This window comes from Falco peregrinus, chromosome 2, assembly GCF_023634155.1.
Source record: "Falco peregrinus isolate bFalPer1 chromosome 2, bFalPer1.pri, whole genome shotgun sequence".
NCBI classification, from domain to species: domain Eukaryota; kingdom Metazoa; phylum Chordata; class Aves; order Falconiformes; family Falconidae; genus Falco; species Falco peregrinus.
Window position 1 is genome coordinate 34,862,549 of NC_073722.1, and position 15,161 is coordinate 34,877,709.

Below are 15,161 nucleotides of genomic sequence, written 5' to 3' on the forward strand. Positions count from 1 at the left end.
GTGTTAAGTACAAGTTAGCTTTAACCCATGAGATTTTACTCAACATTCATATAGGAACAAATGGCAATTTTGTCCAAGTGAATATTGTAACATAACAGCATTATGTTAGACATCTGGCAACCAAGACTAGAACCTTCAGAAACAGAACATTAAATATGTTTCAAATTTTTGCTGTTAGTTATGGACAGACAATTCTCAGCAAAGTCTGTAGGAGCCAATTTTTCTGGTTTTAGGTATCTGTATTGTGGATTATGTTAACAAACTATTGTACTTCAGCAACTAGAAAAAAAATCAAACTAATATTCATTAACTTGTAGCGCAAGTTCTTGGGAAATTAATGGAAATATATCCTATTCCAAGTTCCGGATCATCTTGGACATCTGAGATTATCATATGGATTGTCTTAGTTACAGATGGTAACTCTTGATGAGCATTCGCTTTACAATGATACCTACTACATCTGAGGAAATGGCTTCACATTACAAATATTTTGGCAGCAGAGACATTTTAAGAGTATGGAAGAGCCAAAAATGCATTTCATCCAGCTCTGTAGGTGAAAGATTTATATCATGGAACTACACCAAGAGAAAAAATGACCATTTATTTCAGATGAGAAAAAAAGAACATATGTAATAAACATAGAAGTAATGTCATGTATATTTTAGGATTTGGAAGTGTAGCTTAAGGGAACACAAGAAAAAATTCTGGGATCAAAAGGTATAGTGAAAAAAGTGGAGGAAGATCTAAGTGTAGTCAAAGAGAACTTCAAGTTCTCTTCACGCACTTCAAGAGAAGGAAATAGTGGGAAAAAAGGTAGTGAGGTGCTCATTAATGTCATTCTGAAGTATTTCCCTTGCTAGTAGTCACTCATGTTCGAAATTCCACAAGTTATGCTATTTGAAATGTAAATGTTGATACCACAGAAGATATGGAAACTATGTTGAATTCCCAAAACAAAGCTGTTAATGAAGTAGATGAACGGAAGCATCAAATAACACAACTGCAGCAAATGACTTGTACCAAACAGAGCCAGAACAGGAGTGGCTCTGAAGATGTGCAAAAGCTTAAACAGGTAGTTTGCTCTCAAATATGCTTCTGTAATGAAAACCTTAAAGAGAACAAGGTCCAAGACAGACTTCCTCTGTTGAGGTCAAGCTGGAATACTGATTTATGTTTTTTTTAAATATAGAAAACAGTTCTGAAAATCTATGCAGAAATAATACCAGGAATAAACTCAGTACAATGAGGAATGTATGTATCCTCAGAGTTCCCTCTGTGCAATTGTTCTGCTTAAACAGGTGTGCAGCCCTGAATCTTTTTTTGTATTTTTTTAGTTCTACTAGAATATTGTTATGCTAGCTTTCTGGGAGATTAGGCCTGGTATCAGAGACATAAAGGAAAACCAAACTGTCCTTTGTACTTTTTCACAGCACTAAGGTGGCCATTGAGGAAGTCTGTATACTTTTTCGTAGAACTAAGGTGGCCCTTGAGGAAGTCTGTATGGTTAGAAGTGTTACACATCCAAACTCAAACCAGAACAGCAAAAACCCCACATTCCTAGACTACAGAAGAGGCATACAGCCCTGAATCACTACCATTCTACATTGTTAACTAAAATAAAGCCAGTATTCTTCAATGGAGCATATCCACCTAAATAGCATATTCAGTACAAAATAGACTACTGTGACCCGAGAATCGTACCCTGGTTTTGTCATCTTATATAGGTAGTGTGTTTTATAGACTATGGGAACTGTAGCTATTTAAAAAGAGAGTATGAACAAGAGACACTTGCTTTGTAAAGGCAAGCATCAGTCCATAAGGAAAAGACTTGTCTGAAGGAATAGCTGTTCAAAGGGCTGGAAGATCTTGTAATGAAGCATACAGAGGAAATCGAGCCAGTCTAAAACCTCATGGAAGCTGAAAGAAAAAAAATGTGGAAGGTAGGAATGTTCTTCTAATTATAGATGCTTTAATTCATCTGGTTTTAATCTTATTGGTGACAGTGACATCATTTGAATTATCCTCACTGGAGGCACTTTGAATTAACATAAAATGCAAGGGATTTTCTCGCTATGGTCTTACTGAAAAAGAAAAAAAAAAAGGAGAAAAAGTCAAACTGATGTATTTCTGTGAAAAGCTCCACAGGCAGGAAAGTGAATTTATCCTTGATGTGATAAACCGCCTTCTTAGCAACACTTATCCTTGCATGATTTGCATGTTAGAGTTGGAGTGATTAATGTAAGGCCTCTCTTGAAGAAAAATGTATTGTAGGTGTATTCCAATTTCTGGCTTAAATTTCCATGGATTACTGCTGTGAAAGATTCAGATACATTAATTTAATCAAAAGTTTGCATTGTTTAGGCAGAGGTTCTAATTCTGCACAGTGTTGGTAAATGGATTCAGAGTGCAGCTGTTATGATGACTAGTTACAGACAAATACATGCAAATATATGTCCTGTTGCGACGGAGGGAAGACACAGTCACTCAATATGAGCAGACTTCGTTTATTGTACCTTACAGTCATCTTTTATGCCTTGTTATAATTAGCTCATACATATTACAAAAGTTAAGCTCATTATTGGTTAGTTGCCTAAATACCAAGCCTGCCCCTAGTTTCTCTTCTGTAGTTATCTGTTCCCACCTGCAACATTCTTTTCCCACCGCAATCTTCCTGTTATATTTTTGCTTTACTTCAGATAAGCTGAGAGCGATGTGCATTTTTGTCCAGCCAGCTGGACTATGTCTATGTGACCCTTTTCAGCTAGCCAGTTATCCACAATGTCCTTCTTTCAGTCAGAAAGAATGCTCATCTTGTGGACCCAGAGAAGTTACCTGAACAATACCTTTTCTCAATGTGTTTTAAGTGGCTAAGATGTAATTTTTGTTGTTAGTATGCTTTAGCAGTGATTGGCTTAAGGGATTCTTCAAAGAATTTGTTTCATGAGAACTGCTGTCTGTGGCTTCACAGACAAAATCCTTTGGCTTCAAGAAATTTGCAGTCTGTAATGTTTCTGTGCAGTAGCAACCTAAATGTTATAAGCACATGCTTTAATGCCTAGTGAAGCTTACAACTCACTGCATGCCCAAGTGGTTTGCCAAATTTGGGCATAAACTAAGGATTAATTTAGTTTCTGTCTCCTAATGTACTTGTGTGTTTGTCAGACATCTTGTAGACAGAAAAAAAAATCTGTTAGGGTCTGTAGAATTGGACAATCAGACTACTAGTCAAGTGTTCTTTAGACCCTTCTTGGCACTAAGAACTTCTACCCAGTTTACCCAGTTTTAATGCTACTATACCTTTCTGTGTTCAACATTTACTTGAGCATAGTCAAATCACTTGCTGACAAGTTGTGAAGTCATAAAAGGCGTGCATCTCCTATCGCTAAATGTTGAACTTCATAGTACCTTCTAGGTTTTGGAGACTAGGAATTGTGTTAAGTGCTCATCAGAAGAATTCATTTCTGCCTATGAAACTGCTGGAATTTATACTTTTATGCAATCTCATTTCTCAGAAAGGAACCTGTGTGAGTAAATTATTTTATCTGATTGTGAAAGTGCTCACATTTGATCAGTATGTGAAGATGCAGTGCTTCAAGATACGCAGTTAGGCTATGAAGTATAAGCCTTACGAAAAGAATCTTGCCTTTTATATTGTGTATTCTTTAATGTGAGTTTGTACAGGTGTACTTAAAATGATGCCAGGCTGAAACTCTTCATGTGAGTCAGATCAAATTTAAGTATTAAACATGAAAAAAGGCATTATAGTAGGCATTTATTGCTTATTGGCAATAAATATTATTGCTTATAACCATCTCTTCTTAGAGATTCATATTAATTAAATCAGAAGAATCTTGAGTTGTCAAAAAATACAATTACAATATTTTTCATTACTGCTATTTATATCCTCTGATGTAATTAAGGCCTGTAACAGCTGTTTGAAAATTATTATATTTATTTTCCAGACAGAAAAATTAAGATACAGAGAAGGAACCAGTTGGCAGCATTGCAGTGGGAATGGTGCAACACCTGATCTTCAGGTTTTAATCAGAAAGACCACTATATCCTCTCCTTTTCATATAGGCAGAACTAAAGCTAATTTCTCCTTTGCAATATTAATGTCTCTGTGTTTGATTCCATCCTCTTAATATCTACCTAACAGTACCTAAACTGTGAAATGCTAATGTATTCTCCTTTATTCAACTATGAATTGCAAGGAATATGTCACTATTTCCTGTGCTTCTGCTTACTAATATCATGGTATCCTCCCAATGATTATCACTTTCTTAGTTTTTAGGTACTTTCTCTGTCATACTGAATTCTGAAGTCATTGTGCTATAAAAATGGGGGTGGGGAGGGGCTGTGAGAAGGGGCTGTAGAGGATAGGACAGATGTTAAATTGCTATTTTTAATCTTCCTCCATTTGTAGTGTATGAAAATATGGTAGAATATTTTTTGAGTCAGCAAATCGGCAGAAATAGGAAGAGCAAGCACACTAATTAAAGTTTTTAATATATATTACTTCAGGACATTTCTAGAAGTTCCACATTCAGTCTTTCTACAGTAAATGCTCACATTTGCCACAAATGATTGCTACAAGCTCTTGGTCACTGTCCTGCATGCAGTATTACCACTGCTTTTTCAAAAACTATTTCAGCAATAAATGATTATGTAGTTTTCAGGGGGTTATTTTATTTTATTTTTACTTCCTCACTAGGATTTTCTTTATGGATGCTGTAAGATAGTAATCCCTTTGATTCCCTTTTCCAGTAATTGCCCATTAGTTAGTCATCTCATTAGGCATATGGTCAGTGTATATCTGTGTTTTTTCAGATCTTGTGGGTGATTCTTGCACAGTAAATTATTTTAGAACTCTTAACACCACTCAAGGGAAAACAATCTCACACTTCATGCTGTAGTTTTCCACCTCAGGGAAACTTTCCTTGAAAGATTGGGATTATGTGAGCTGTGTTGTCTAACACTAGTATTAACAATTTGGTTTGGTTCATTCTAATATTTGATTGAATAATACAGAATAAGACGGTAGCATGTATTAGTGTGTAACCTGCTCTATTATCTAGGTTGATGTAGAAGAAATGGTCTTTCTTTTTCATGCTGCATGTTTTGTCCCAGCTATTGCATGCTCTTCTTTTTCTTTTTTTTTTTCTTTTTTTTTTTCCTCTTTTTTTCTCTTTTTTTTTTTTTTACTTTTTTTACTTTAGGAGCTCCAGATGCAGCTGGAGGAATTTAAAAGAAAATCTGAGTGTGAACTAAAGCAACTAGAGAAAGAGAAAGATGTCCTAACTGGGAAACTTCAAAACTCTTCACTTGAGGTAAACTGGCCATAAATGTAACCCAGTAATAAAAAGGCTTTTCATTTTTCCTCTCATCTGACGATTTCTTGATTAGATTTTAATCGTATTTGCTGTGACTATAATTCAAGAAAATATGCGAGGACTTTAGATAGAAATAACAGAAATTACTGCTCCTGAACATCTATGAATATTTTGACAAGCCTATTTGTTTTGATAAATTTCATTTGTTTGCCAGAACAAAAGCAGAATGCCTACAAGGCAGTTATATACACAAGTAAACAATGCACCTTTAAAATTTCTGACAAATGTGAATACATGTTTTCTCCCTCTCAAGTGTTCCCCTTTTGTGTTGTTCAGTTCTTTTCAGCAAATGCTGGCTGCTTTAAAATGTTGTGCAGGATATTTCCTTTTCTTCAGTTTGATCATGTGAAGTTTTTGCCTATGAACATTTTGATACTTTATCTTGTGGATAAGTTACAAAAAAACCCACTTTAACAGAACTGAAATCAGTGCCCTAGTGAAAAGTTCTGATGATGCTCAGTGCTGCATTTATTTTTCTACCCCAAGTATAGCATTACATTTGGTACCTTTTTCAGAAGAACAATGAAATGATTTGTGATTGTCCATTCTGGGAGATTATGGATGAATGGACTTGTTTTCACCATGAGAATTTGTCATCCATTTCATTGGATTATTTCCGGTCAATCCAGGTTTTGAGGGTCCAAGATTTGGTTAAGCAAAAGGAGGATATTCACAAATATACAAAATGTCTTCAGTCTAGTTCAAGAAAAAATAATGAACAACAGGAACTAAGTAGCTTACATTGTGGAACTACTGATTTACAGATAGCCACTGTTGTTCTAAGTGACTGTATAATTTTGATTGCTTTGAATCCCTACTGATTCTAAACAGTTTCACTTCCAGCAAGTTCAGTGGGAGCTTGCATGGCAACAGCTCTGCAAAAGTTGAAGACCTAGATCTTTCTCAGCTGGCATTTGTAGACTGTAAGTGGCCATAATAAGCTCTCTTTGAGTGTTTAAAGACAGAAAAAGGACAGATAGGCTCATCAGGGGGCTAACAAGATGTTGGCCCCCCTCTCCTGCCTGCTTCCGCTTTCCCACATGCCATTATTTCTGGTTGGTGCAGTGTGTTCCAGCAATCAGGGCATGTGTTGCGGTCATTTTCTCTCTCACACCTGCTCTTTCTCCCATTCATGCTATACTAGCTGTACAGGTTCTGAGCGCAGCGTGGTCTTTTTCCTTTCATATCTCCTGTAAAATAGATTTGTACATTCTGGTACCAAACAGTTGCATTCTGACATTCTATCCATTTCCAAGTCTTAGAAGTACAGAATTTAAGTGTAGTTCTTAATGTTCTTAAAGTTCTGGCTAAATCCTGTTTTTAGGATTCATTACACATTTCTGCATGCCACTGTTTTTTACAGGTTCTTCTCTGAGAGAATTTCAGGTCAATCCAACCTGTCTTGAGCTATCCAGAGTGACTTCTTTGCATCTAATGCAAAATATGGGTTCTCAGTAATTAGTCGTCTTTATTCTTTTCCAAATTACCCTAAATGTACCTTTTCCTAAAAAAAATCTTAGTGCATTCAAATCTGAAATTTACTGTGATATTCTGGCATCCCTGGGTAATGCCTGAAATACTGTTTTTGACGTGTGAGGGGGAGAGATGGAAGGAAGGAGTAGTGGCACTGTCCAGTCTCATAGTATTGTGTATTTGCATGCAGGTTGTGTATTCCACTGAAAGGTCTCAAAGAAGTCAAAAGGCTTATGACATGAAGCAATTATTCTTCAGATTTTGCAAATGGAAGAAGTAAGGCAGTGAGTCATCAAATTACTTTCCTTGAAGTCACACATTCAGGACAGAAAAATAGGAAAGAAGCCTGTGTTTCCTAACAGCTAGTCCTTTCATATCATGAGATCATGGTAAATACAGATAGTGGTGGGCAATTATTGCAACTGTAAATATAAACATAAGTAATTATGAAGTAGTATATATCATGCCATAAGTTATGTTTACAACACCATAGTAGGTATGAACAGATACATTAAGAAACATTTTGGTGTATCTTGGAATCTAACAGTGCTCCCAAAAAGGAGGAAATGCTCCCTCTGAAGAGAAATTTTGTATTTTAATTGGTAGTCTAAAAGTTACTTTCTGAACACCAATTACTTAGCAGTATTTCCAGGGAAGTGAAATAATACCAACTTATAATACTTTCCTTCTATAAATATGTGAATATTTACAGCCAAGTAACCACTATTTACTATGCAACATTATGTTTCACAGAGAGTATGATTCCCGGCTGGGAACCTTTGCAATGGCTCAGCCCAGATCTTCTGCTTCAGAGGTTAGGCAGTGTGCTGTCACTAATCCAGTTCTAACCTGGATACAATTTCAGATCTAAAAATAGCTTCCTTGGCTGCATAAGACACATTTTTGGTTGGGCTGACATAGACAGAGCACTATGCAGAGTAGGCGGAATCATGATAATTTCATATCTCTGGGGATGCACATCAAAGTGGCAGTATTTCTGTATTAATGAGTTTTTTCTGGATAGAGAAATCATACTCACACCTATTTGGTCCTTTGGAAGGAAGAATGTGAGATCCTGTGTGGGTTGAATGCTAATTCATTAGAGTCCTCCAGTTCCTTGCTTTTACACTGTAAGATCTCTTCAGCATGTTAAAGGGGCTATTCTGAAATTGGAAGGTATGTAAAATGGAAGTGCAGGCATCACATTGTCATGATACATCTTTGAACAATGCCAGCACAGGAATGCCCACGGCTTTGATGGATCTTGGAGGTACCACGTAGCAGCAGTAGAGGTGTGCATGATGTGTTCCTACCTGTCCCTCTGGTCAGGAATTGCCGTAAATTAGGAAGGCAGTTAACTCTGAACTTAACTGACGTAACTGTGAAATAAGCCTAAAGACAACAGTAAAATATAATCTCATTATTATGTTGTTACTTCTTATACCATGTTACTGTTTTGATGACATCATAGTATGTATAAAACCCTGTAGCATTTAGGTGCCTTATTTTGACTCTGAACAAATTCTCAATTGTTGTGACTCGTCTATAATACATCAAAAGTCACTTTAAAGTCTTTTATATAAATTCAACCCCTAGCAATGCATTGAGAAACTCAGATCTTTCTACTTAAAAGATATAGGAAGTCAAAATATTCTCTCTGATTCCAACTTTAGATGTTGCCTTTCAGATTTCACAGTTCTTACATACAATAAATAAAAGGAAAGAGCAGGCATAAGATAGACTTCAGGTATTCAAAATGCTTGCAAGCACAGTGAATTAAAATAATCAAAGTAGAAGTCAAATGGGGAAGCCAGCTGTGATGGCATGCACAGCCTTATACTTGCCCAGTATTTTTACCCATGGGCTGTCATAATCTGAGAGGTACTTCTTCAAAAGAATCAAGCCATCCTTCCCAGGAGAAAGACAGTAATTATGGTTAGAAAAGAATGAAACTTGAAAGACTTTTGAAATATTTCAAAACTTATCTGTCATCTTTTAGTAATAGTTGTTCACATTTTCTTTACTTGGAAGACAGTGGGAGGCAAAATCAGCTGTCATGAGAAAGGGCAAGTGCAAACATAACCCTGAAATTTGGAAAGAATTCAACAGAGCCTAGAAAAATACTGTTGCCTAGAGCTTACACTGAGGATTGCTATTGGTTGCATCTTTAAGACCACTTTATGCAATTCTGGTGGATAAAAATGAATTAGTAATGGTATCAGAGGTACAGGTTTTTTAAGAGGTTTTATTTTGCAGCAGGGAGACGTTCTAAAACACAAAATTACACAAAGTTGCTGGTTTGCTAATAGTAAAAGATGCCAAATAGATTTTGGACTGATGTGAATTGGTATAGATTCATTAGCTTAAATGTTGCTTTACCAATTTAAACAAATTGAGGGTCTGGCTATCTGTTTTGAAGTAATGAAACAGAATAAAATGCCTAGGCACTGCAAAATAGTCCAGAGAAGGATTTGCAGTGGTGGATTTGAAAGCCCTTTTAATAGAAAGACTGGAGGAGGAAACATGATGGGATGGAAATGCTTGTTTCTTAACCTCTAGTATGTTAGAAATAGCAGGATTCTTGAGAAATTTGTGTTTGTATACCTAATATATTTATGTAGGTCTTTTTCCCTAAATCACTGAAAAATAATTTTTTAGAAATACTTTTCCATCTGATTTCTTACTACTATATATTCTCTGTTGCTACCAATTTACTGCTTAGCCTATTTGCAGTCAGTATGGTCTTATGTTTTATGTTAGTAGTGCTTTGAACCAATAATTGCCTATGAAGACAGTCTGAAAGGTTAATAATGTGAACACAGCTGAAGTTTATATATACCGCTTTTCATCTTTCCTGCCTGGATGAATATTAAATTTGCAAAAGAAATACTCCAAGCGACATTTTTCCCATTTCCAATTTTTCTATTAGAAAATATACTTGCTGCTCTTCTGGCACATCCTTTTCACTCATTGGCTTACTTTCAGGAAGCCCAGAAAAAAAATGCATGCCTGAGTGTAGTAATGCTAATGCATATTACACCAGCCAATACAGGGGACTGCATTAAGTGTTTAAAATCAAAGGTTAGTTTTATAAGGAACTACAGTACCTAAAAACTTCGGTATTTCCTTTCTTTATATAGGAAAACATTGGCTTGAGTTCAATAGGTGTTAAGACAAAGTACAGAAGCCAAAGAGCCCCTTTGGTTAGATCTTATGATTCACCACTTATTTTTCAAAAAAATAATAAAAATTGCAGCAGCTCTGGAAACAAAAGTATGGTTGGCAAGTGGCACTGGCATCTGCCTGTTCTTGGAGTGTATATAGGCCACAGATAGATCCAATCACACAGACACGATAAAGACAATTAATGTTTTTCATTAAGAATAATATTTAGCAACTATTCTTGACTAGTTTGTTGAGACAGATTTCTTTGTGTTTAATTGGATGACACAACAGAAGAAGCCAGGAAACAACTGGATGGCTAGTTAAACTCAGTCTGGGGCAGCTGAAGCTAGGTGCTCTTTCAAATTTACTACTCAGATCAATTTTGCTGGATAGCATCAGTGAAATTAAAATGTGCCATGTTGGTCTGAAATTGTTTAAGGAGTGGTAAAACTAATCATTCATTTTCTGGCCCTTAAAAGAGAATAAAATAAAAAAACTGCTTGATTCACAAAACACTAGGTGAAGGAATGTTTGTTTTCTTATCTGCCAACCTAGCATTCCCATGATGTGTGGGAGACCTGGGCTTGATTTGGTTTTGGTTTTGGTTTTTTTTTTTTTCTGTCAGCTTTCTCACTATTTAAAGAGCCTCCTTGTCACTGGGTTGTAGGATAAAACAAGGTGAGCTGCAGCGTGTCACCTGTTGCCACTTCTTCACTTGTATATTAAGTTGTCATTGGACAACCTAGGCCTTCATCACTTGGGTAACTGCCCTAGTTGCCTTTGTATGCACATGGACGTACTGTCTTGTTTTCTCAGGTTTTCTGTGCCTCCATGCTTCCTTTCTCTCTCACACACACAAAGTAGAACCACTGCTGCCACCTCATCTTCTCCAGTGTTCTGTGAATAAAGCCATTTGTCTTCTTGCAAATGATGAAATAATTTAAGTTTTAAAAACATTGAATTCAGTCTGGAGGAAATATTTTAATTTTTCATCTTGGTGTGTACATTCAAAAATATTTCCTTTGGATTATTTGACTAGAAGTTTTATTGATTGCTTGGTTTGGCCACCAGATAGGAGGAAGTCAACTGCCCAAGCTGGTAGCTTTGCTGAAGAGATTTTTAACAAAATTCACCTCTGCTTGCAGATTTCTGTCATGTCTAAATACAGTTCTAGATCTTAGAACATAGGAAATATCATTAATAAAGCTGAGGATCTTCGGAGTTCAAACATAGCACACTGTACCCCATCTAGTAAAGGAAATCCATGTTAATTGTCATAGTAGTATGGCCCTTTGTAAGCAAGCCATTGGAAGGGCTTCAGAGGGAAACTGAAGTACAAGATCAGTGATGATCAGTAATGACCACCACCAATTAATTGGAGAAAAGGAACCTGACTTGTGGATTTGAAGTGAAGGACAAACTCTGGAGGGAGCACAGTAGTTCTGCAACCATAAGTCTACTAAAAAATGGAACTGGTTCTTTCTTGTAGCTGCTTACAAGGTACAGAAATCAGATTTAGTAAAGGAAGTTATGTAGTTCTCATGATATATGTGTATGTTCGAGTAACAGGTTTTGAGTTATCTCCACAGCACATGAAGTCCACGAACATTTGTGTTTCATATGAATAGTGTTTACACAGAAACAAATCATCTCCTGCTGACTTACTTTTCTGGAAGGTGGCTCAGCTGAAGCAAATACTAGACCAACAAGCAAATGATTTCAAGGAGTCACTGAAGAAACATAATGTACAGTCCAACAAGGAAAAAGAGAAGCTTTTGCAGGATCTTCAAAGCACCATTAAAGAAAACCAGAATGTTAAACTGCAGCTGGAGGCATCGCATCAAAAAGTCTTAAAAATGTTGGAGAAAAGCAAAAATCAGGAACTAAAGGTCAGTTTATGATATACTAGTGTAAAAACATATTTGTGGGATAAACCATATTAGCTAGAGCTGATTATCAAAACTCAGTTATCTCCAGTTATCTTAATGATGGGTTGCCATTGTTGCACATAATGAATTAATTCTGTGATTCTGAAACCTCATAATCTTCAGGTAGTTGGTTTATTTTTTAATTTCAACATTTGAACTTAGAACACAATGTGAATGAAATAGTTTCACAAAATAATATAGCCTACCATCTACAGATAGGCTGCAATGAATACAAGCTCCTCTAGCTGTGTTTTTGTTTCAGAAATACAAGGGGATTCTTAAGTGTATTATTAACAAGACTTAGTTGTATTTTTTTCATCCATTTTTAATTTATACATAAACACTTCAAAAGAAGTATAATAGACATGTATAATGATATGTATTGCCTTACATACCTTCAAGAAGTCAGTTCTGTAAGTGGAAAACCAAAGCTTTTAAGGGTTCAAGTAGATTTATTTCAGTGACAAAATGTTAATGCAATACATTGAGGTTCTACAGAATGTTGTTGTTTGAGGGGGAAAAAAAAACACCTTAAAAAATGTACATGTGATTGTGACATGGAGTTCTGATATTCCTATTGATATCGCACACCTTAGAGGAAAACTGCTTATAAAACATAAGTGAACCCACTCTAAGTAGAGTTAAATATCTTGTTTATATATTCAGAATAAAATCCCAGCTATAACAAAACCCAGCTGAAGTTAGTAAACTGGTAAAAATGAAACTAACCGTAGGAGTTTGCTTTCAGAGCAACTGCTCTGTCATTTTCAGTGTATCAGCAGCACTTCTAATGAAATGGAAGTTTTAACTAAGAACAATACAAGGAAAGAGAGAAGCCTTTGTCTGACACACTGTGATAAATAATTACATACAGGTCAGATCTGGGCGGCTTTGTATGTTTAATAATAAAATACCATTCTACTGTCAAATAGTGCAAAGATGTCAATGTTATTATTTCATGATGTACAACAAATCTAATAGATGGTATCTTGATAATTTCTCTTGTACCTATCAAGTGTTATTTTTTAACTTCAGCTCATTCTTGTGTTGATGAAATGTCATTCGAAGTGGTGATGCAAATAAAAGTTCTACAATGAAAGACCAGATTCACCCTGACATTACAAGTGAAACAAGAAGGTGATAAAGAGGCTCCAACTACTCTGGTGTTTTTTTTTGGGGGGGTACTCTTGCTTACAGGAGGCAGAAGAACGTTTGAAAAAGGAATTTAATGAGACTTTCAAGATCCAACATCAGTCTCATAAGCTGGAAATACAAACCTTGGAAGAGAAAGCAAAGAAAGAATTACATGATGAACTTGAGCAGATACAGAAGCAGCAAAACCTGTTGCTAGGTATAATTGCTCATAACACACAGCTCCTACTGCTTGATTAGATCCTGAGAAGCACTGACTTTCCTCCCATTCACTGTCTTTCCCATCTTCTGGAAACTGGGGTCTTTGTGAATCTCCTTATCCATACCCTTCAGTTTCAGCAATGCAGACTTAATATTTGTTGTTAACCTAGCTCTCAACAGAATGTTGTTGGGAGAGTACTCTGGTGTACAACATTCAAGTATGCATTATCAGGTATATTAAATTGCAATATTGTAGTTAGTGTATATGACTTCCCTCTTTCTTTCTCTGATGCAAAGAGTTGCTGTATGTAGTTCAAGTCTGTTCTGTTGAGTCCAGTTGCTTCATATGTATTGTTCAGTCAGGTTAGAAAGTTCCCTGAACTGCCAAGAACTAAACAGAACACTGCATTACAAGGACCAGTAATATCTCCAGGTTTGAACTCAGCTTATTAAAACTTATGTATAAAAGGCTTTTTAATTAAAATAATAATAAATTGAAAGTACTTTTAAGTACAAACTGGATTTTCTTCTCGGGTTTTTTTCCAGTAATTCAAATTTGCTAGAAAGATCTGTTGCTCTTTAAAGTTTATATATTCAATAGATAAACTCAGTTCTTCAAGAAAAATTATAAGAACACAATAGAGAGTACTTTTCTCCTTGTACTTGATCCATCCCAAAACTTGTACCCGATATAAACAAAAACTGCAGTATATAATAGGTTTGCTTACGTAAGTGTTGTACTCTTAACACAACCAGAGCTCTCCTCCATCTGTCTTACGGCCCTTCATAAAACACCAATGGACTTAACAGGGAAGCTTAGGGTGCTCCAGTGAAGTTCAAGGTTAGAAGAAGCAACTATAGTGATTTAGTCTACAAAACAACTGCCACAGAATTACCTCTCTGGTTCTGACATTGAATCATTGCTATTGTAGCTCCATATCTTCCTACTATGGCTCAACTGAGTTACTTCTTTAATAGGAGGCCATTATTCTTAATGGCAAAGGAATTGAGGAACAAGGCAAACTGTAATTATTAAAGTTTTAATATATATTGTCTATATCTACTTTCCCCATCCAGCTGGCTTCTGACTGCCTTAATGATTGTCTGTCTGATTGTTACTAGGATCTCTAAGGGTGGAACTCTCTGAGCAACAAACATTGTGCAGTAATCTCAAGAAACAAATAGATGAACTCCAAATGGAGCTGAGGAGTGTGAGAACACTGAAGAAGCAACAGGCAAGATTGCAGTTCCTACTCCATTGCCATGTTGTGTTTTGCGAAAGCAATAGTATGAGATTCTGTCTTCAGAGACTGTAAAATTGTAGTCTCTTACAGAAATGGAATGGGTTTCCTTCCCTTATGTCCCACTTTAAAATGTTTGCATTGTTTATCATCTTTTCCCTATGGGCAGGCTTTTTTTCCATTTAAAGATTAGAATGTACAACATGAGTAAATGAATGTTACAAGAAAATAAATTTTGTAGAGATTATAAAATATGTTCAGGAAGTTTTGATCGCAGATTTTGTCTTCCGCGTAGGATTGCACATATAATTGAAAAATCAGTTCACAAAAATTCAATGCACACAATACCAGTGAGATCTTCATGTTAAATGATAAGAGGCTGTGAATAACTAAATTTGACCTTTTTCTTAGGAAGGAAGTAGCCAGAGCCAGATCAGATCTCTTCATGATGAACTGGAAAAATGTCAGAGTGAAATTTCCAAACTCAAGAAAGAGAATTTACTTTTGAAGGACACAATGGAGCTGCTCAGTGCTGAATTGGAGTTGCAGAAGCAAGAAGCTGCACAGCTTCAGGACAGGGAGAAACCGCACAGAAGGTTTGCTTTAAA

At 36.0% G+C, this 15,161-nt stretch overlaps 1 protein-coding gene across 7 annotated transcripts in view; it reads left to right on the forward strand.

Annotated features, from left to right (window-relative positions):
• Nucleotides 1–15,161, forward strand: part of FAM184B (family with sequence similarity 184 member B) — a 51,988-nt gene that overhangs the window by 30,176 nt on the left and 6,651 nt on the right. For 5 of the 7 annotated variants that reach the window (XR_003555408.2, XM_055795469.1, XM_027789625.2 and 2 more), the window contains 6 exons: nt 3,963–4,037; nt 5,220–5,330; nt 11,708–11,920; nt 13,157–13,310; nt 14,435–14,547; nt 14,965–15,149. Coding sequence is in view for 6 of the 7 variants with exons in the window: in XM_055795469.1 (XP_055651444.1) it covers nt 3,963–4,037; nt 5,220–5,330; nt 11,708–11,920; nt 13,157–13,310; nt 14,435–14,547; nt 14,965–15,149 (851 nt within the window). In the remaining variant the exon portion in view is untranslated. The remainder of the gene's footprint in view (nt 1–3,962; nt 4,038–5,219; nt 5,331–11,707; nt 11,921–13,156; nt 13,311–14,434; nt 14,548–14,964; nt 15,150–15,161) is intronic. The other 2 variants (XM_055795468.1, XM_055795470.1) reach the window with 2 other exon arrangements.